The 23,772-nt window shown below is 39.4% G+C and overlaps 1 protein-coding gene across 1 annotated transcript in view; it reads right to left on the reverse strand.

Moving 5' to 3' along the window:
- The window catches only part of Gpc5 (glypican 5), a 522,879-nt gene that overhangs the window by 483,779 nt on the left and 15,328 nt on the right, over positions 1-23,772 (reverse strand). The window contains exon 2 of the mRNA XM_038310428.2: positions 15,830-15,991. Coding sequence (XP_038166356.2) covers positions 15,830-15,991 — 162 coding nt within the window. The remainder of the gene's footprint in view (positions 1-15,829; positions 15,992-23,772) is intronic.

Genomic DNA, 23,772 nt, shown 5'->3' on the forward strand with positions numbered 1-23,772 from the left:
TTGGGCCTAAAACATTATATCTCTTCTGAATTATGAAAACAATTTCCTGGCTAGACTTAGGTTTAATACCACCCTAGCATACCTGGTCCAAAGACTACAGACAATTTTTCAAATCAAGGGCATATGTGGAAAAACTCTTGTTTCAGAAGAGACCCTGGATGGCCCCCCTGTTCAGTCCCCTGCTGCCTCTGTGGTATCCCTTCCCCCTCCCTGCACTATACATCACGTCAATGAAGTTGTACCTGCCTCTTGGCTGCTACCCTTGGCACCTGAGGCTTTCTCCTACCTCCAGATTATCCCCTCTTACTATGAAGTATTTCCCACAGATAAGCATGTGACTAACTCCTCCACTTCAAACCTTTGCTATAATATTGCCCTTTCTCTGAATAGCCCATCTAAAATTGCAACCTTGAAGTAGTTCTGGTCCTCTTCACCCTGCTCTCTTTATTTTTTCGAAGCACTAATGTAGACTAACTTATACAAGGCAAGTGTTCTTTTTTTGTCATTCACAGACTTAACACAATGCAAGAAAATAGTGGTTGCTCATTTGCCCTATGAATATTTATTGAATGGATGGATGAATCTTCTGTCCCCCAATAATATTCCACTGCAGCTGCTCAAGGGTGCTTCTTCACCTGTCCCCTTCTGTCAAGAAAATAAAAATGAAAACAACCAGACATCCTGCATGTTGGTTTTACTCTTAATTAGTTGTCTAAAGTGCTGAGCTACTTTCTTTGTTAATTTCCTTTCTTGAGTCCTTCCCACAAATATGACTTCAGACAATGTAAATACTTCCCATTTTGTTTTCTGCCATGGCCAGTTACTATAGCAATATTCTTTGTCTCTAAATTCACCATACTGGAAGATGTTCATCAATAAGGCAGATAAGAAAAATGTTTTCCATATAACACAAACTATACAGTAATCATGTTAAAATATAAATCAGCAGGTCACAAAAATACCATGAGATAATATGCAAAACATGAAGTACAATATTCAATTGTAAATTAATTTCTTAAATTTTAAAGTTTTTTTGAGACAAGATTGCACTGCATGGCCTTGGCTGTCCTGTAACTCACTATACAGACCAGGTTAACCTAGGACTCACAGAGATCTGCCAGCCTCTACTCCCAGGTGGGATTAAAGGTATGCAACCTATGCCCAGGTAGTTTATTTAGTATTTTAATGTCATTAGGTTATAAACTGAAGTTATTATAGTTATCATATATATATATAATTTTATAAGGTCTTAAAGAACGTAAAACCACAAGCTCTGAAAATATTGACAATATTATTCTTTAAACTAGTTACACTGTACACTTCTCAGGGGCAAGTGATTTTTCTTCAAACTAAATAAGCTAACACTAAAACAACCATTGAGAAGAGGTGGCAAGTCATGTGCTCCATCAAGACAACAGTCAACAAAATTTGGTCCAACACAAAAAAAATGTATACTAGCTATAAGCGAGTGACAACAATATTCACTGGTTGAAATTTCAACTTCATATAAAATATATCAAGAAATACTTAAATAAACCTCATTCTCCATTTCCCACCAGCTTTTATTTATTTTTAAAGGTCTGCTGCTTTTAATATTATGTGTATGAGTGTGTGTGTGTGTGTGTGTGTGTGTGTGTGTGTGTGATGTGTGCCTAGTGCCCATGAAGTCTAGAAGAGAACATCAGATCCCTAAAACTGAAACCACCAGCCACACAGGAGCTCCCCTGTGGGTTCTGTGCTCTGCAGGGGTAGTAACACTCTTCACAGCTATGCTATCTGCGCCAGCCTTTTATAACTTCCTTTCAGAATTAAAACTTTTTGATTTACAAAACTATTCATTATAAGATAAATTTCCACATGATAAACTGAAACGGTTGTCAAAAACGCCCATATTCAGACATTTATTGGGTAGGAATAAACTAAGGGAAAAGTATAAATTTCACAATTGACTGCATTATGTCACTGTTTGTTCCATTTGGTAAATTTTTTTCTAAATAATTCATCTTATTGGATTATAAAAATCAAAATGTGTAGTAGTTATATTGCAACTGTGCTTTAATGAGGATTTCTCTATAATAATCAGGAAAGGTTATTTTTTGTTTTACTTTCTCTATTTCATTTTTAAATATGTAGTCATAGAAACAAAGACAAACAGTGACTAAAATATATTTGGGTTTTATGAAAATTCATGATTAAATTAGCCCACAATTATTGCTTTTTTAGAAGTAAACATTTCCAAGATTTTTTTTAAAAGCTATGTTTTAAAAGCAGGTAAGAATTGCCCATTTCTTGTCATTGAACTACCACAAAACCTATTATTTAAAAATATATTATACCATTCAAATATAAGCCTCTGGGGCCATTATTCAAGTCGTACGTCATGTCCATGGAGCAAAGGTTATGTTTATAGTGCTGGTCACTTTACAAATTACATAGCACATTAATGTTTCCAGCAACATTAGCAGTATCTCATGACCATGGACTGATGAATGCCATTTCTGACATTTCTGTTAAAATGCACATTTAGAACAGCATCATTCCCATCTTATATTAAAAAACAGGATTTGAACTGAACTTTTGATATGAAGACTCTTAACGGAGAAATGTTGCTGTGTTTGAAGACATTGAAATATTATTGTATGATTTTACAATATTGGTACATTTTAATAAAGAGATAAATCTAATCTTAGTTTTTATAACAGTATTTTAAAATGTAAAAATTTATATCAGATACTGTATTCAATTTTGTGGAAATAGAAATACATTAATAAGAAAGGACAAGAGACTGCTAAAACCTCTAGTCTGAGTTATACACACATCACATAACGTGATACAGGATAATAGTATTCACATTTAAAGATGATTTTAATATACTAAAGGATTGTAATATAAAAATATTGTTAATATAAAAATAAATTAAGTATAATACTTTTAGATGTTAAAAATATATACATAATAACAAAGACTATACACGTCATCTGTACTTTATAAAGATTACTGTGCTTTACAAATTTACTAATTTCTAAATTTAATCATTCCCATAATATCCAATAAGGCAAGAAAGTAATCAAACAGTACTTGATTCACGTTGACACTGGGAGTCACAAGGTGGACATTTAACATTGCTGTGTTCATATACGTGCTGGGAACTGGAAGACGCACTGTCTTGCTGTAAGTGAAGACGAGAATTTTCCATCACAGAAGATTTACGACTCAGAAGAAATAACAGAAGCCTAGGGCCTTGAGGATCAACAAGGCAGAGGTGGAAAAGTCATGCAGACACAGCAGCTGGTGCTCCATATGAAACTGTGGTCTGTAAGTTGTCAAATCTATCACTACCAACTGGTAACATTTACATATGCACACATCATAGGTAGGTATGAGTCTGCATATGTCTTTATTTGTGGGGCTGGAATTTGAGAAAATATGTTATGTTGAATTAATTTGATAGGGAAGAAATTGGGAACAGCAAAACAGTCAAGAAAAGAGGCAAGGGTAACAGCTAGGCTGCTGTCCTCAGAATACACAGTACTCAGCCTTTTTATAGAAAACAGAGAGACATTTCAATTATTTTCATGAGAATTTTCAAATTTGGGAGGCTAAGGTGATATCTATACATATGATCTAGGTGTGTAGATATGTGTATGTGATATATACATAAGAGCTTATTGTGCATAAACATAGAACCTGATGAAGAAAAAAAAGCAGCAAGTCTCAAGCTATGTAATCACCAGGGAGTCCAAACAATTCCCAAAGAGGAATCACTTCGCGTCCATCACACCTACTTTTTGAAATCACGGCAGTACCCTGCAGGAAGAAAGCCACTAAGAGAGAAGTCACCCAAAGACTGGTGGGAACATGACCTGATTGTCTGCCCAGAAGAGCAACGTTAGTAAATATCTAGCAAGCCAGCCAAGAAACATGTTCTATCAATCCTACTGAAGGCTGGCGGAGAGGTTCAGGAGGTAAAGGTGCCTGCCACCAAGCCATGCCTCCTGAGTTCAATCTCCAGAACCCACAGGGCAGAACCCCTGCAGCTTGTCTCCTGACCTGCCCACACACCCAGGGCACACACCCTTGGTGCATGGGTTCCTCCTGCCTCCACCATGCAGCCCTGGGAAAAAGATCCCACAACCAGATTTTGTGTTTTAATATTTTGAAACTTTTTGAGATTGTGATTTAATTATAGATGTCTCACTTCCCTTTCCTCCTTTCAGACACTCACATAGCCTCCTTCTTGCTCACTTTCAAGTTCATGGTCTCAGTTTTCACTGTATGTTGGGAGCAGTGAGACCCCAGATCCTGAATTTCTTGTAATCCCTTGATCTGAGTGCCTACAACTGCTCTGAGCACGAGATTTTCAGGAGTTCCTGATGGCAGGAGAGTGGTTTCTGGTGGGTTTGGCTGGGGCGTGCCTATCTCTATATAATCTGCCCCTGAACATAATAAGGGGGGCATTCTTGGGGAATTCAAGGATGACCCGTGTCACTGTCTCTCTGTCTGTGTGTGTCTGTGTTTTTTAACCTCCAGCCCCTTGCCCGAAGCTCCCGAACTGGGTTCTAGTGCACAGAGCGCAGACACGGGGACGCGGTGCACAGCAACTGTTTTGCATGAATCTACATATATACACCTATAATCCTAAATACAGCCTACTCTGTCTGTCTCCTGTTACTTCAGTGTTTGCTTTCAGTACTGACAGTTTGATATTGAACAGCCAACATTTTTAGTGAAGGTTTCTATTGCTGTGAAGAGACATATGACCACAGCGAATCTTATAAAGGAAAACATTTCATTGGGATTGGCTTACAATTTCAGAGGTGTAGTCTACTACGTTCATGGCGGCATGCTGTCAGACATAGTGCTAGAGAAAGAAATGAGAGCTCTACATCTTGATCTGCAGAAAGCAGAACCAGCTCTGAGCATAGCTTGAGCACAGGAGACCACAAAACCCACCCACTGCAGTGACACACTTCTTCCAACCAGGCTACACCATCTCCATCAAAGCCACACCTCCTAATAGTGCCACTCCAAATGGGTGCCGTTTTCACTCAAACGCCACACAATGGGACATGGCAACTTTTTACATAACTTCTGGGAGCCAGACTCAGGGCCTTGTGGTTGCAGGGCAATCACATCCCCTACAGACTTCCAAAGCCCCCAAACTTACTTTTTAGAATTCACAAAAGTTTGTCAGGGTAAACATAATATTAAAATTAGAAATGTTCCACTACTAATAATGTTTCAGGCAAAACAAGCTTGTTTCCAATTGATACTTAAAAACTTGTAACTTTTACCTAGAATATAGGAGACTGACCTGTTTCCCATTATTAGCAGCAACGTAATGAAACATAGCAAAGAAGACAGTTTTCAGCTTTTTAGAGATAAAGGACAGTTGGATACAAACAACTGCACTGGATGGCTGCTGTACGAGATAACAAACTTTACCTGCAGGAAGTCCTTCAATCTACTTGGATGCCATCGACAGCAGCTAGGCAGTGTAGCATCTTAATTCATGATTGACAAACTAAAACACAGGAGCATAACACAAATCTGAAGGAAGCAATAAAGGTAAAGTAGGTTGATATTTGAATATTGGGTACAGTTTAATGTCTTGGTCCCTTGTAAGTACTCAACAGACATTGCAACAACATCAGCGTAGGATAGGAAGGAGGAGCACAAGACAGAGAGGGAGGGAAGCAATGTTCCCTCTCCCTGGGAACCTTCCTATGCTAAGAGCCACTCAGTGCATCACTTAGTCCTGCAGCTCATTTAATTACCCTGGCTGCATATCTGCACTGAACTCTAGAGCTAAAGCTCCGAACTAATCTCTGAAAAGCTACATGTTCTCTGAACTCCAAGCTTTTGATCAAGTATTTCTTACTGCTTAAAATATCATTACTCGTGGAAGAAAGCCCATGAGGCCGCAACCCTACACAATGAACTACAGGCAACTAAGAAATGCTGAGAGCGAGAGAAATAGTCTTCCCTAGGGATGAGCACACCAACTGATTATCCAGTACCAAACAGTCCGCCCAGGAAACATACATAAAATAACATAATACATACTGAATAACACACACATACGTAAGTGTATACATATGTAAATGTGCATGTGTGTGAGTGTGTGTGTGTGTGTGTGTGTGTGTGTAATTGTGTAATAGCAATGAATGAAAATAAAAGGGAGAAACTTCTCCTTTCCTTACTGCTGGTAGCTCCACAGTAAGGGATATGGCCTCCTCCATCTATGCCTTGAATTTGACAGTTTAATCCTGTGTGTATTTGATGCACATTACCACAGCTCTGAGCTCATGATTATGATAGTCATATGATACCCAGAAGACAGAATGTCACAGCAATCCTCCCCTTCCTCTGGTTATTTTTTTTTTCCTCTCCTCTTCTGGAATGTTCCCTCAGCCTTAGTGGCTTACTAGAAATGTTACATTTAGGAAGTTTGGTTGAATAATAATGTTTTTAAATTTGTATTATTGAAGATTATAATATCATTACGACATTTACACTTTCTCTTTCCTTCCTCCAAACCTTTCTGTATACCCCTCCAGCTGTCTTTCAAATTTATGGTCTCTTTTTTTCATTGTTCTTTCTCCCTTCCTCTTCTTCCTTCCAAACCTTTCCATTTACCCCTCCCTGCCCTCCTTCCCTTTCATGGCCTCTTTTGGCACTAATTGTTATTGCATGCATATGTGTATATAGATCTGCATTCCTAAATATAGCCCATTCAGTCAGACACCACACACACACACACACACACACACACACGTTTTCAGGGCTGAGAATATAGTAGTTAGTAGGGTCCCTTGCTCCAGTGGAGGCTGCACAGATGACCAGATTGAAAACCGAACTGAGTGTATAAAAAAAAAAGGATAGGATAAAAGGATATGGAGACTCCGAGAAGGAAATGGGAGCAGATATATTTCATTGCATCTGTGTGTGAATTTCTTACAGGTAAAGGGAAAATTTTTAATTGTATCTTTATTCAAATGTTCTTTCCACACATTTATCTTCATTGACACTCTCATCTTTATTGCAACTGCTTTTAAAGTAGGACAGTTGGACTGAAGAGATGGCTCAGCAGTTAAACACAAAGGACCAGATTCAGTTCGCAGCATCCACATGGATATTAACAACCTCCAACAGAGGATCAGAGGCCACTCTGGACTCTGCAGACATTTCATTGAAATGGTCCACAGACATACACAGACAAAACCTCCCATACACATCAAATAAAATTAAATAAATCCATTTTTAAGAGCATGGTGCTTAGCCAGGCAGTGGTGTTGTATGCCTTTAACCGAAGCACACAGGATGCAAAGGTAAAGGGATTGTTGTGAGTTTGAGACAAGCCTGATCTACACAGTAAGTTCCAGGATAGCCAGGCTGTTACACAGTGAAATTATCTCTTAAAAAAGATAACACAAAAAATTCATGATTCTTGATTTTGAACATACTTCAATATTTCAGAAAAATAAGAGAATGTAGTTTTATTAATTCCTGATCTTAACCCTTCAAATAAAAAAGACAAGCTTGCCAATCTTTCAATTTCAAGTATTTATAATTAATGTGTGAAATTTAATAAGCCAAGAGAATGACAATCACAAACAAAAATGTGAATAATTTCTATCCTAAATATCATTAACCACTTTTAATGCCATATATGACATTGGGAACTTTCCACAATTTAGACAAGTAGCTGCTTATGTTTACTAAAAACAAAAAAGAAAGATTTAAGTGTATTTGAAAATAAAGGAAAGAAGAAACAGTGCACAGGGGAGGAAAGAATTTTGTTCTCAGTCTCATCATCCCAGTTTATATAGAACACAAATTTCTTATGGCTTTCAATTAAAATAACACTGAGGGTTTTTTATCTTTAACTGAGATTTCTGATCATTTTAGGTTGAAGAATAAAATGCGTCTCCGTTGAACAAAGGTTGAGAAGGTGAGAACTAGAAAAGTTAATGGGCGGCATGTCCAGAGAAGGACACGGGAGCTGTGTGGGCTCCACGTCCAGAGCAGGACACGGGAGGTGTGTGGGCGGCATGTCCAGAGCAGGACACGGGAGCTCTGTGGGCGGCATGTCCAGTGCAGGACTCGGGAGCTGTGTGGGCTGCATGTCCACAGCAGGACTCGGGAGCTGTGTGGGCTGCATGTCCAGAGCAGGGCACGGGAGCTGTGTGGGCTGCATGTCCAGTGCAGGACACGGGAGCTGTGTGGGCTGCATGTCCAGAGCAGGACACGGGAGCTGTGTGGGCTGCATGTCCAGTGCAAAACATGTTCTGTCTGCTTGCCTATTGTTGCATGAGTCACACTAAACTTCAGTGCACACATAAATAAAACATGATTGTTTAAAGCAGGAGTACCCAGTCATCATCAGAGGCCAAAGGGAAAGGCACCCTCGGTTTTCCAGAGCTGTTCTGCTTTATTAATGACAGTCTGCAGTCCGTGCAAAAGGCACAGTGACTGTCTGTGCGGTGACAAGGGCAGTCCGGGACTCTTTGAAGACAGCCCTGATTTTCTATGCATAATAGACATGAGGACATCAGCTTGCTCGAAGCATGACTAGCTCAGGTAACAGTGACATCTGAAGTCATTGCGCAGAACCCTTGCAGCAACAGTTTTGATTAGTATTTTGTTTATTATGAGAGTGGACCACTGTGATGGACTGCGGTGGATTTTTTTATTTGAAACAGTAGAGTGGTCCCTAAAGCTGACTCTGGCCTAGCAGCCTACACATGGTATGCCCGAGTAGACAAGCACCAGTGTGAACTGTACACAGGATGAACCCAAGACTCTCTGGGAATGGGCTTCTCATCTTTTTCACCCTTGCCATCCTCCAGCCTTTATCTAACAGTAGAGTGGAAGACCCAAGTCCACAGATCCAAATCAATAGGCAGGGGCTGATTATAATCCTTGTTTCCATATAGTCCCACAAGACCAGTGAGGAAAAAGGTCACTACAGACCAGTCAAGCACCCTTTCCAGTCCAATACCACTCTTTTAAGTAGCTAATGTAAATGACGCTGGTTCACCAACCAAGACTAGTGAGTCCTCTAAAATGTCACCTACCCAAAGCACGCCCAACCCAAGGCCTAACTCCAGCTGCCCAGGTTGTGTGGTGGCCTAGCCTAGTACAGGCCCCTGCACCTCTCCTGATCTTGCTTTTCTAACACCCAGGCATTGTTTCAGTCGTGAAGTCTGTACATACTCTGTCTTGTAAGCTCTCCAGAACATTCCCTGCCTGCACAATCCCAGACCCTGAGGGCTAGCATACACCATGTATACTAGCTTAGCCTGGGGAGGGGTGAGTGCTCCAGGTCCCAGTTCACCTGCACCACCAAATACTCGCAGTATTAACTGAGGCAGTTTGCACAGAAGCTAGACAAAACCCTTAGTCAGAAGTCACATTTGCATGTTTGCTGAGTTCCTACTAAATTGGAACCACCCTAGCACTCTAATGAAAACTTAACACTGAGGATTGTAAGGACTGGTCTAGCACTTCTTCATTCCTGGTCTGAACCAAACCAAAGGTGGGCAGTAACAAAAACAAAACAAAACTTCTGCAGAAGAGAGGCTGGAAGGAATCTCACATCAGACACAGAGCCATGGAAAGAAACCCACACGACCAGGTCATATCACAAACTCACAACAATATGACATGCCAAGATTATGTGTTTTCCCTGAACCCACCAGGCCTGTAGGAATGTTCTCTGATGGGAATTATGTATGTGAAGCCCAGGACACATGATTTAGATGAGTAACCATAAATGTGGTCAAAGAATCCAGAGTGTTTATAGAAAACATGAACAAACTTCTCATCTACCCTAAAGAGGAAGGAAAACACTCCTCAGAGAACTCTAAGAAAGTACAAGTATGTGGCTGAATGAAATGACAAAGAGAATTCAAGCTATGAAAACTGAATTCAGTAAAGATACAGAAATGTCAAAGAGGCCCACACTGAAATAAAGATGGAATTGAAAATAGTAATTCCATTAGAAAACACATGGAAAAGACATGCCAATAGAACGAATCAAGTAGAAGATAGAAAATCAATATTCAATGATAAGGTAGAGGAACTGGATGACTTAAACAAGGAATAAGATATGAGAGAAGCACACTAAAGGGGTATGCAGGAGCTTTGAGGCAGCCTGAAAAGATGAAATCTATGAATTATAGGCATGAAAGGAGGAAAAGAATCCCAGGCCAATGGCTTAGACCAGACCATCAACAGGACCATTGAGGAACACTGTCAAAATAAGGAAAGACACAGCTGAACACAGAACACCAGACAGGATCAAAAAGGAAACTCCCTGATATATTATAAACACTAAATACACAGAATTAAGAGATGGTATTGAAAGAAACCAGATAAAAATCACATGTCATATAGGAAAACACATCAGAGTAACAGCTGATTTCTCGATGGAAACGCTAAAGGGCAGAAAAGTCTGTGGCAATGTACCACAGACACCAACCAGATGGCTTCCCCCTGGGAAACTATCAGGCATAGTTGAAGGGAAAAGAAAAACTTCCCACAATATAAAGAGACTAAAATAATGCACGCCTACAAAACCAATCCCACAGAGAATACGGGAAACTATGCTTTGGACCGAGGGGAGAAATAGCAGAGCCAAGAAGCTATAGATGGAAAACAAACGAAACTGTAAAGACTGAAACATGAACTAGAACGAAAGACAAACTGTAAGATGAGGACAGTAATCAACATACACCTTCCAATGATACTATTAAATACTAATGGCCTCAGTTTCTCACTGAAAAGATACAGGTTAGCTGGTCAGATTAAGAATTGAAATGAACACAGCAGAAAAATATATCGACACCTTGAATTTTGCAGGAAAATGGATGGAGCTAGAAAACATTATTTTGAGTGAGGTAACCCAGACCCAGAAAGACAATTATCACATGTAGTCACTAATGGGTGGAGAATTCAACACCCTTTTCTGGCTTCCACAGGCACCAGATATACAGGTGCTACACAAACATGTACCCAGGCAAAACACCCAGACACATAAAATAAATTTTAAAAATTTAGAAATCCATCTTTTTGTTGACTTTAATGATTTATTATTTGTTGACAAAGTAATAAGAAAAACTGGTAACTTCAAAATATACACCAATTTAGAGAAAATTATTTAAAAAATATATTCCAAGCCAATGGAACCAGAATGTCACCATCCTAATATCTGACAAAAATAGACTTCAAACTAAAGCTAATCAGAAGAGATAAATAAGAACACTTCATTATGATCAAAAGAACAATTAACTAAGAAGGCACTGCAATCTTAAAACTAAATGCAGCAAAGTCTGGCACACCCCATAAAAAGTGTCATAAAAAGTGTACAAAAGTGTACTCCTGGACTTCAAAACACAAGTTAATTCCAACTTAACAGCTGATTTTAATACTCCACTTTCTCTAACAGGCAGAAAAGTTGGACAAAAAAATTAACAGAGATAATATTCATAGCTAGAATATACAAAGAACTAAAACACAAAGAAGCAGCAAAACATACGATGCAATTTATAAATTGGCCACATCTGTTACAAGTGCATTCCCTAAAAAAAAAGAGTAAAATGACCACAAAATATATTTAAAAGTATTCAACATCTTTAGCAACTAGGAAAATGAAAACTAAAAGTACTTTGAGATAACATCTGACCCCAATCAGAACAACCAACCTCAGGAAAGCAACTGACAGCAACGGCTGCTGAGGGTGTAGGGAATGGGAGCCTTCCTTCACCATTGTTAGGGTTGTGAACTGGTAGAGTGTAGCCCAAATAATAAAAACCCAGAGACAGATACTGGGGTTCAAGCTGAAGGTCAGAAAAGCAAAACAGCCAGCCACTGGCTCTTACCTCTACCTCAGTCTGAAATGGTGATCCTGCCTCCAAGAATCCTCAGACTGAGACTGACTCTTATACTATCTCCTCCCATTTTATATTACTCTCTAGTGCCAGGATTAAAGGCATGCCCCACCACCACCCATCCTCTATGGCTGACTAGTGTGGCCACTGGGATTAATTTAACCCATTTCTATTAATCTGTGTATTGCCACAAGGCTGTGGGTTACCAGCTAAAGTTCTGTCATCTGTCTCCAGAATGGTTTCTCTCTGACTCTGTCTCCTTTCTCTCGGCACTCAGTTTAGTTCTCCCCACCTGCCTAAGTTCCGCCCTATCAACAGGCCAAGGCAGTTTCTTTGTTCAGCAGTGGTATTCACAGCATACAGAGGGGAATCCCACATCGGCTACCAAGGGGATAATAGGAGATATTGGAGGGACTTGACTGGGGAGAAAGGTCAATACATGGAGACAAGGAGAAAAGAGGCATAAATAACACAAAAAATGTTCTTAAAAGCCATGGAGAAACATATTGTGTTATAAGATTACTTAAAAATACTTATAAAGTACTAGCACTTAGGTGTATGCCTTTAAATGTAGCACTCAGGAGGTAGAAACAGGAGGATCTTGGTGAGTTTGGGGTCAGCTTGGTCTACATAGTGACACTGAGTTTCAAGCCCACCAGGATGACACAGTAAAAACTATCTCAAAAGGAAGAACCAAAAACAAGGAAGGAGGGGAGGAAGGAAGGAAGGAAGGAAGGAAGGAAGGAAGGAAGGAAGGAAGGAAGGAGGGAGGGAAGGAAAGAAGGGAGGAAGGAAGGAAGGAAGGAAGGAAGGAAGGAAGGAAGGAAGGAAGGAAGGAAGGAAGGAAGGAAGGAAGGAAGGAAGGAAGGAGAGAGGGAAAATAGAGGGAGGCAGAGAGGAGAGAAAGAAGGCTGGAAACAAAATGTGTGTGTGTGTGTGTGTGTGTGTGTGTGTGTGTGTGCACATTCATATATGTAGCTGCATATTGAGTGAAAATACTCTTATACACCATAAAGATTCATCACTCAAGGAAGTATAGGTGTGGAAACCAGACTGGTAGAATTCTGGGAAAAGGAAAGGCATCATTCAGAAGCAGAAGAAGCAGAATGAGAATGCTTCGCTGGTAAAACGGTACCAATCACATGGCTAAACATAGACAAAAATTATGGGTTAATTTTAGTTGCAAGAGCTAGTTAATAATAAGCCTGAGTTAACAGGTCAAATAGTTTATAATTTATATAAGCCTCTGTGTGTGGTTTTTTTTTTTTTTTTTTTTTTTTTGAGATTGAACTGCTGTGGGACCGGGTGGAACAGAAACTTTCTTCTACAGCTACACACATAACTCCCTGAAAGAGTTATGACCTGACTAACAAAAAACTCTAGTGCTAGTCATTGGAACCCTCCCTCAAGTTGTTGGTCAGGGTCCTACAGGAAGTTCCCAAACAATATAAATTATTATTATTGTGCTCAGTTTTCTTCTAGAACTTGAATGTACAGCCCTATTGCTACAGACACCACACACTTCAGACACAAGACTTGGGGGAATGGAAGAGGAACTGACCTGGAATCCTCCTTGCTACTGACTTATTCCCAGAATATCAGGCAGAGCTATGTATGTTTCTACATAGCAGAGACCCACCGCTGAGGGAGATGGAGTAATAGGCATTGGTAGCCAGAAGTAAAACCTATGAAACACATCAATGACCAAACTGGCAAGATTTCCCCAGTGGTGCAATAGTGGTGCCATACCTTTCATGACGGAGGAAACCAATAGCTATCTATTTGGACTTAAGGCACTCAGTGTGAGGGAATTCATGCTTAGTACTGTAAACAGCTGACTAACCATGGCTAGATAGGACAACCAACTATTGTCATCTTCTTAAACCAACTTAACTTCTATGTTCTAAATACTCAACTTTATAGTCACTGTTAAGTGTAACTCTCACCCCTCAAAGAAGCCTCTTTTTGCAACAGATGAAAATTATGAGAGATCCACAAGTGGTCAGAATGAAAAGGATAAGCAGCCATAGGGCACCCGTTCCCAGTGAATACAAGTGCACTGTGACCCTGAACCTAAAGTTCAGGGGAAAACACGGAAGAAACAGAGCATTGCAGGAGCTAGGGGACCAGTACACCTGTTGCCAGTTGGTGTGCCCAAAACATGAGTACACTCATGAATTCCCAACAAGACTGGCACAATGGCAACACCAACTGACATGGAAATTTATGTGTGTGGAAGAAGAAATTCCACAGGGTCCCACCCCTAAGTGAACAAACTATAAGTATTAATGACTGCTGTGAGAAGGAGAAGTAGCCCTGAGAGAAGGGATTTGATGGAGACCTCCTAGTTAGGGCTAAGTGTTCCAAGGTCTCTCACTCTGCATATTATGTGGCTGTGGGTCTCTATATTTGTTCCCATCTGCCTGTGTGAGAGCAACTAATGGCACCATGCCCTTGTCTGTAGTTAATGCCACTGACTAAGAGAAGGCTGCGTTCATCATGACCTTTTCTGGTCACCTGCTCCAGAGAGGATGAACTTTAGGGTTAAAAAATGAGAATTCATAGGTAATACTCCACATGCAAACCTTTTCATTGGCATTCTCAAATATATGTTTTAAGATTACTTCCAATGTTGCCCTTACCTTTGGAAGTATATGACTGACAACCAGAAACACTATGTTTGACATTGACTTTTCTACTTCTTGCTTGTTCACTTGAAAAAAATACATTTTCTGTATCACAATGTTCCCATTATTATGAGAAATAAGAATTATCACTTCCACTGGGCACCTAAGGCTTTCTAATTTTGCCATTTCGTGTCACAAATCTTTATGTAAATTGCATTTCAATGAATTCCTCCTCACAATATCCTATAAGTAAGTTTCACAAGAGAAACAAAGCTATATTCTAGACCTTCAAAAACATAATTGAGCAAATATCTTAGAATCTTTTCATAATTTATAAAGGAAAAAATCATCAATTTATCATGAGCTGCATTATAACTCAAACTAAATTTTTATTTTGACTTACTAAATTTATTTTATATAGGAAGTAAAATTTTAAAAATCAGCTTTGTGATTTAGTTATACATATAAACATGCAAATTATTCGCATGTACTGACATTATTATACTTATCAGACAGGAAGACTAACAGAACCTATATTCAGTGTTGAGCAGAAGCTGTAAATTGGTTTTAAAAGTCATGTAAGCTAATTTTTTTTAATTTTAAGCATAGGAACAACAAAAGCCTTGTAAAGGAGAACAAATTAAGCTATTTCATTACAGTAGTAAGGACTTTCACAAAAAGACTAAAATAAAAAAGACCATCTATTTTTCAGTGTGCCTTATAATTTCATATCTCATTAATTTTATGTGTCAACATGTTTGATGTAGGGATGAGTTCTGAGGTTAGCCAGCCCTTAAACATCAATTAATATCTCTGACTTGACTATTTATCAGTCTTGAATGCGCTTAGTATATCAAATCTGTGTTCTGATGAAAACCACATGGGGCTGCCAGGAAAAAAACTCAGGATAAACATTTCTTCAATTCCTACCCTTAAATATTAATCTGTGATTATCCAGGCAATAATCAGTGAGATTTCATATTACCTCTTTTGCCCACAGATTCTAATAAATATGTGTTTCCACTGAGGTAAAATGGAGGGTGAGTATCATGGAAAACTGGAAGAGCGCTCTCTTGAAAGGCGTACATTCCAATGGGTTTTTTTCAACAATACAATGGTTTCTCTTATTCATCTTTAATAGCTACTCAGGAAGGCTCCATACATAATTTATAATGGCTAGAAAAACAAACTTTATTTTATCCCAGAATGAAACACAATTACAAAGAAATGAACCTAGCCAAGTTTACCAATATTGCTATCACAAGTATATAGCAAAATAGGACTGTTCATTCGCCCAAATCCATCTACCTTGAAAAGCAGCTGCATTTCGAGATATTAACAACTTTAATGTTGAGCTGGATGTCTGAAGCACCTGCTGCAAATCTTGCCGAGCTGCAATCTGGTATCTCTCTTCCATCTTCCTGGTACAGCATGTTGGGTTTTTGGATACACAAACCTGAAGATCAGGTCCTGGAAAAATAAATGGATTTTCTACAATGACTATCAGTCCATTTAAGAAACATAACAAGTTACATGGTAAACTTCATGACCAATCCTGCATATGGGAAATTTGTGTATAGGTGGGAAATTGAGTCTTAAGTGCATTTGCTGTATAAAAATTTACCTATCGTCCTACATGGAGACCAGGTAACCTCGGGATGCCTAAACACTCACACTATATTGCTCTATACTGGTATTCTTTGCACTAAATATTTAAGCTAAGAGGAGATAGTTTAGGCTACCTGGATTTTATGTGATGCTCACTGCAAGTTTGTTTGAATTGCCTGTTCATGGTTTTTCTGTTTGACAGATAATGTTCAGAGCACCCACCTTCATCTCTGCATTAACTAATATTATTACTGAAATGAACAAAAATAAAATTCATTCACACGCATACACATATATACACATATGAGAGCCAAAGTAGCAGCTACCTTTCAAACCCTTCCTCCACATTCAGAGAGAGTCTGAGAGCGCTTCACTAGAGCTGTTCTTGGAAAGGACAAAGCATGTAAAGTCACTCAAATTCTTTCTGCCAACATGGGATACCAACAATTCTATCAATATTGGCTTTAGTTTGCTGAAGTTAAATAACAAATGACAATATTTGAGCATTTTTACAAAGCTAAGAAGCATCAAATATTTATAGACCTCACAGTAGGTAATAAGTTGGGATTCTTTCATTTATTTTACCTAACGTTACACAAAAGATAATTCTATATCAAATAGTAAAATCGATAGAAAGTAAACAAAGCTATCTTCTCAGGTTTGTTCCTAAATGGAAGAATCGTGGGATTCGCATTCAGAAAAATACAATAATTAATAGGAAAAAGAAAGAACAAACATTGGAACCTATAAACCTATGTGTAAGAATAACTAGGAAGGGTTTAAAAATAACAATAGTAGATTATTACAAAGATGATTCCAGAATGCAACACTGTTTTCTAGTTGACATTCCCATGCATGACCAGAACAATACACCTGGGTGGTTTGAATAAAAATGACCTCATAGGCTCATATATTTGAATGCTTAGTCACCAGGTAATGGAACTCAATTAGTAGCACTATTTGAAAGAATTAAAAGGATTACAAGGTATAGACTTGTTGAAAGAAGTGTGTCCTTCTCATTTCTTCTGCCTATGGATCATGGGGGAACTCTCAACTACTGTTCCAGCCAGCACCTGTCTGCATGCCGTCATGCTCCTACCTTGATAATGGACTAACCTCTGAAACTGGAAGCAAATCCTTATCTTTCTAGAGGATATCCCCAAATCTCTCAGACAGCTCAAGTCTTTATTGCCTATATCTATAAGGGGAAATATATCTCTCCGTGTTAATTATGTTAATATTTTATGTTCTTTGATGTGATACCTAATTAATTAGTTCTCCCACTAATACTGAAAATCCCCAAGTGAACCATTTTCCACTTGTCAATTATCCCAGTTACTGAGGGCATGCTCAGTATATCATAAACAGCCAATAATATAGATGTATTATTTCCTTTCATCCTTACATGCAAGGCCCTGGTTTGATGCCCAGAACCTCAAGAAAAAAAAGTTTCTTTAATGTTAGTTGAGTAAGGGTAACACACACCTGTCTCAGGAGGTAGAGACAGGAGAATCAAAATGCAAAGTCAGCCTGGGTTACATGGTCTGTTCTAATTTAACCAGGAATACATGGTGAAACCCTATCACAGAAAAAGGAAGGAAGGGAGGGAGGGAGGGAGGGAGGAAGGAAGGAAGGAAGGAAGGAAGGAAGGAAGGAAGGAAGGAAGGAAGATAGGAAGGAGACTATTAACCATTTTCACACACCAATAGACTACAAAATGTTTTCATGCTTAAGTGTGGAAACAGGCAAGCTGATTCTCAAATCATTCTACCAAGAGGGAAAGCAAGTCTTAAACCGATAATCGGTTGGTTTATGAACATAACTGGCCATTTCCTCTCCCTACTCAGAAAGGAGGCATCTGTTTGGAAAGCTTCACAATAATAAATTTAAGGTTAGGAACCATCAAACGAGATTTTCTCAAAATAAAACAGTCTGAAATGTAGTTATATGGCAGTCATTTGCCTCTTTGCCCACTTTTAAATGATGGAAACTACAATTAGAAAAGATGCTACAAATTGTCCCCACTGCTGTTCTAAACGTGTAGAGAGAATCCGCTCCGCTCAATATTTCACAGTGAACATAACACACCAATCTCAGTGGATATGCATTCCCTTGTTGATGAATGTCTGCCCTGGCTGATGCTTTCACCTACAGTCCTGAAGTTTTATAATGGTAGCACAAGACTAAATGACAAACCAATCTGACCCATGATACCACAACTCAAAGGTCACCTTATTTTTAATTGCGTACATTTTAATCACTATCACCTACAAGGTATGTTTACATGATTTAAAGTTGAGGTGCCAATGCAGGAAGAAAAGATAATTTTGAAAAAGAACCTTTCCTTTCTTATTACGTCTGTTCAAAGACAAGATTCTAAAGTAAACAAAATCTTCAGGGAAGACCAGATGGTCCCTGTTTGCAGTGTCAGTACAAAGGACTTGATGTGAGGCTTGCTGATAAAAAGCGCACATTGCAGTTCGCAACTGTAAATGTAACAAGCATCACAAGAAAACAAAGCCAGAGAGAACACAGGCATACACTACAGGTAGCAGAAAGTTCCTTTCTTTCTTTCTAAGATATCAAAGCCTGGCTTCAAGGAACATGGCACAATCCCAACACACTCAGAAACTGCAAGATAGCCCTGGCTGCAAAGTAGGTATCGTGTTCCCAAACAATAACTTCAAACTCTGAGGGGGAAGATAACAACAAAGCAAAATTAAAAATAAAATAATAAGCACTTCACAGAAGGAATCATCAGCCAAGATAGCCAGGACTTCTCTGAGGTCTCATCCAGGAGCAGCGGACTTGGTCTGTTCCTCTATCTTCCCAGCATCAAACACAGCATCGGTCTGCTCAAGAACTTGTTTATTAAGTTAAAACAGAATCACTGTGAGGCATTCTGCTAAGAGAGCAGTGGTGAAAGTGTGGTTTTTCACTATTTCTATATCCTCACATATCACCAGAAAAGTTTCCTTAAAACTTAAAAAAAAAAAATCTTGCAACAATACACTGTATGACATCTCCAAAGTGTTAAACTACAAACAAGAAAGAAAAAACTATCAACAGCAAGATCTTAGCAGTATCAGAGTCTAGGAGGGAGAGAAGAAGGGAGGGAGGAAAGGAAGGAGTGAGAGAGGGAGGGAGGGCGGGAGGGAGGGAGGGAGGGAGGGAGGGAGAGAGGGAGGGAGGGAGGAGAAGCAAAGAAAATGGCTGACAAAGTAAGGAAAGGAACCTGAAGTAGCAATACAGGAAAACACAGCAGACGGATTCATGAATGTGCAGGAGAGACGCTTTAGGGAAAGGTAGGGCTGGACAGAGCAGTCCTGACCTCGCAAACTCTGGCAGGGCTCTTTCTGAGGACAAACCCCAACTTGATAGAAAACCTTTTGGAAGTAGACTCAAACTGTAAGTGAGCCAGGAGAAATAGAAAGATGTCCAGGCAACATTGCAACTTGCAGCCCACAGCCACAGGTGGTATGGATAGCTAAGATTGTTCTAGAAGGTGAACTTCAAAGATGGTGATGCCCTGTCACAATGTCAAAATGTTGGACAGTTTACTTAGTAAAGCAAGGAAATAAATCAACTAAGGACTTGAAGAAAACAAACTGCCACATTGAGCTATCTGCCTTTCTCCCTTTCTTCCTCCCTTCTTCCCTTTCTCCATCCCTTCCTCCTTTTTTTTTTTTTTAATTTTGGCATTTTAGACAGGGCATCACCACAGAGCTCAAGCTGGCCTAGACCCTCCATGTAAACTAGATGGGTGTCAACTGACGGTCAGCCTCCTGCTTCTGTCTCTCAAGTCTAGTATCACTCACTTGTCCCACCATGTCTGTCCCAGCAGTTATGCTTTTAAATCTTACATGAGAACAATAGAAATGAAAGTTGTTTAAAATTAGAAGAGCTATTCCAAGGCTGTCTTGAAACAGATTTTCAGACAATAAAAAAACTAAACAATGAACAAAACTATTTTCAAACAATAAAAAACTAAATGAACAAAAAAATAAATGACAGAAAACATTGTGTGATGAATCCTCATCTTTTAGTGGGATCTACAGCAGTATAGCTAAATTTTATTTATTTTATTAAATTTTAATTGGTCTGATTTTGTGGGGCACCCTTTCTAAGGCATGTTCTTTGTAGGGTGTTCTCCATTTTCCCTCTTTTTATCATAATGATTGTGTATAAGATTTGACATCAATGCTCTCTGTAGTTCATTTTTGTCTAGGTTTTGTTTGTTTGCTTGCTTGTCATGAATTAGAATTAGGAAACCTAGAAATCACGTTCAAACGTCCTCCGGGAAGAAATGAAGATGATAAACAAATTCTCTGTGAAGACTCAGGTGGAGAAACAGGGAGTCAGTGACACATAGGGAGCGCTGTATGAAGAAATGGGAGGAAAAACAAAAAGTGTGAACGAAAAAAACAAAAAGAATGAAAAGACGTGAAATTTAGCAACAACAAATTTTAAAGAGAGGTGAGATTCCTGCAGGAGACAAGGAGAATCTAAAATGGCATCTCGAGGGAAATGGCAAGCGTACAGGGAAAGAAAACTGCAGTAGGGAAACAAACAGTTTGGTAACAAACAAGAAAATTTAAAGGCATCTCATGCTATTCTGAGAACGTTGTGTTAATACAGGCTTAAATGGGCATTTGTGAACTATTCAGTTCTATTTTTAGTTCCACCCTGTATGCTTGGAAATTAGGATTTTTTTTACATGTAATCAAAACAAGATTAAATAAACCCTGTAATCTTGAACTTGAAGTATAAATAAAAATCATGAAGAATTTTATCTTTAAGAAGTATATTTCCTAATATCTTAAGAAAGGCCTAAAAACAGTGACCCAGTATAGAGCAGCATTCCTTAGTGGGTTGCGACCCTGTTTGGTGGAAGGGAGGTCACATATCACACAGATATCCTGCATATCAGATACTTACATTATGATTCGTAACAGTAGGAAAATAATTTTGTGGGAGGCAGTCACCACGTGATGTGTGTTAAAAGTTTACAGCATTAGGAAAGTGAAGAACCACTGATTATAGGAAGGATATCTCTAGTACCCAGGTTATAACCATGAAATAACATTTCTCCCCCCAAAAAATCAGTATTTCTTAAAGAAATGGCTCAGGGCTTAGAGAGATGGCTCAGCTGGTAAGAGTGCGCACTGTGCTTGCAGAGGACATGCCAAAGGCTCACAACCTCCTGTAACTCCAGCTCCAGAGGATAGGAAACCTTTAGCTGGCCTCCACAGACCTCTGAATTCTCATACACATAGCACACACACACAATGCCATTCTCTCTCTGTCTCTCTCTCTCTCTCACACACACACACACACACACAATTTAATTGATTAATTAAAATAAATCTTTAAAAGGAAAAAGAAATGGGTTTCTCTTATGTTCGGGACAGAAAATAAATAAGAAAATAGCTGCTACACATATTGTTCAGTCCTGTTAGAGAAATCTAGACTAAGCTTAGTTGGGCAGAAATACCATAACAAAATGTCACAGGCCTGTGACTTTTCAGATGGAAATGACTTGTCTCTCATTCTTGGAAAAAGAAATCCAAGAACTAGCTCCCAACAGAGCTGGTCTCTCCCTGGCAAACAGATGACATCAGCTCCCCGTACCTGTTAGCCATGCACACTTCCAGGGTCTCTTTGTCTTCTCATGGTGGGGAACAGTCAGATGGAAGGGCCTTACCCTATGACCTCTTTGACGCCAAGAGTTCCAAACTCAGCCCCTTTCAGGTCAGAGCTGTCCCATGACTTCTGCGGAACCAAACTCAGTTTATGGCAGAAGAAGACTTCCAGGAGTTATCTAGTACCCAAACATTAGAAAATATGTTTTACGGAAATCACGGTTTTCATAAAAATAAAATGCCTTGAGGCATTTCACGGTTTTCATAAAAATACGATGTAATCGCTATTGTTTTGTTGAAAATAGAGTCTTCCCTCCTTCAATACATCCCAATCACAGTTTCCCCTCATTTCACTCCTCTTAGGTCCTCGACACACACCTCCCCTCTTCTCCAGGTCAACCCCCCCATTTCCTCTTCAGAAAAAGAGCAGGCCTCCAAAAGATAGCAGTCAAACAGAACAAAATAGGATACAATAAGGCAAGGCAAAAATCCCTGATATTGAGCCTGGATAAGACAACCCAATAGGAAGAAAAGAAAAGGAAAAATAGAGAAGGCCAAGAAACCAGGGAGACACTCTCTACCATTTTGGGGAGTCTCACGAGAACACCAAGTTAACAGCCATGACATACACACAGAGAACCTGGTGCAAATCCATTAAAACTGTCTGATTGCCACTTCGGTCTCTGTGAGCCCATGTGAGCCCTGCTTAGTTGACTCAGTGGGTCACGTTCTCCTGGTGTCCTCCATCCCCTCTGATCCTACAGTCTTTCCTCCCCCTCTTTCTTGGGGTTCCTCAAGCTCTGAGGGGAGGAACCTGATTGAGACCTCCAACTTAGACTCTCTCTCTCTCTCTCTGCATAATGTCTGCCTATGGATCTCTGCACTTGCTCCCATCTGCTGCCAGAGGATGCCTCTCTGATTAGGGCTGGACAAGGCACTGATTTTTAAGTATAGTAGAATATCATTTAATTGTTTTTTTTTTTTTTTTTTTTTTTGTCAGTAATGTTTGGTTCTAGCCTAGATCTCTGTGCTATCCTTCTAGTCTCTAGTTTCTGGCTATCCAAGAGAGAGCTGGGCATGATCTCCCTCCTCTCATGGTGTGAACCTCAAGTTAAATCATGCATTGGGTTGCCACTCCCACAAATTCTGAGCCATCATTGTACCAGGACATCTTGAAGGCAGGACAGAATGTAGGTGGGGGGTTTTATGGCTGGGTTGGTGCCCAGGTTCCACTTTTGGTAGACTACAGGGTATCTTCCCATGCCAAAGAGACTAGGATGTAGGAGCAAGGCTCCATGCAAGTACCAGCTCGACCTCTCTATATTCAATGAGCTATGTGAATGTTTTTCTAGTCAATGGACCCTGCTGTAAGATTTTCAACAGAAACACTCTGTCCTAGTATCAATTTTGGTTGTTTAGGACCCTCTTGTTTTGTGAGAGGTTGCTTGTACATTTCCCAGCCACCCAGACTCCTGAAATAATCACACAGAAACTATATTAATTAATTCACTGCTTGGCCTATTAGCTCTAGATTTTTATTGGCTAGCTCTTACATCTTAATTTAACCCATCTCTATTAATCTGTGTATTGCCACATGGCTGTGGCTTACTGGCAAGGTTCCAGCTCATCTGTTCCCGGCAGCAGCTACATAGTGTCTCCAGACTCCACCTTCTTTCTCCCAGCCTTCAGTTTCCATTTCCCCACCTAGCTCTACTTTGTCCTATCACAAGCTAAACTAGCTTCTTTATTCATTAACCAATAAAAGAAACACATATACAGAAAGACTTCCCACACTAACCTTGAACAACACATCAATCAAATGTAATCCAGTCTCATTTCTGGAAGCCTTGCCCTGTTACATATGATGGTTGGCTCAGGCTCCATACCCTCTATTCCTAGGAATCCTCATGATCATAGATTCCAGGAAGCTTCAGCTACACTAGATTTCCTCACTGTTCCCCCAAAGCTCCTCAGTTTCAGCTGTCTCTTCCTACATCCTTT

This window comes from Arvicola amphibius, chromosome 13 (genome assembly GCF_903992535.2).
Source record: "Arvicola amphibius chromosome 13, mArvAmp1.2, whole genome shotgun sequence".
In the NCBI taxonomy this organism is placed as follows: domain Eukaryota; kingdom Metazoa; phylum Chordata; class Mammalia; order Rodentia; family Cricetidae; genus Arvicola; species Arvicola amphibius.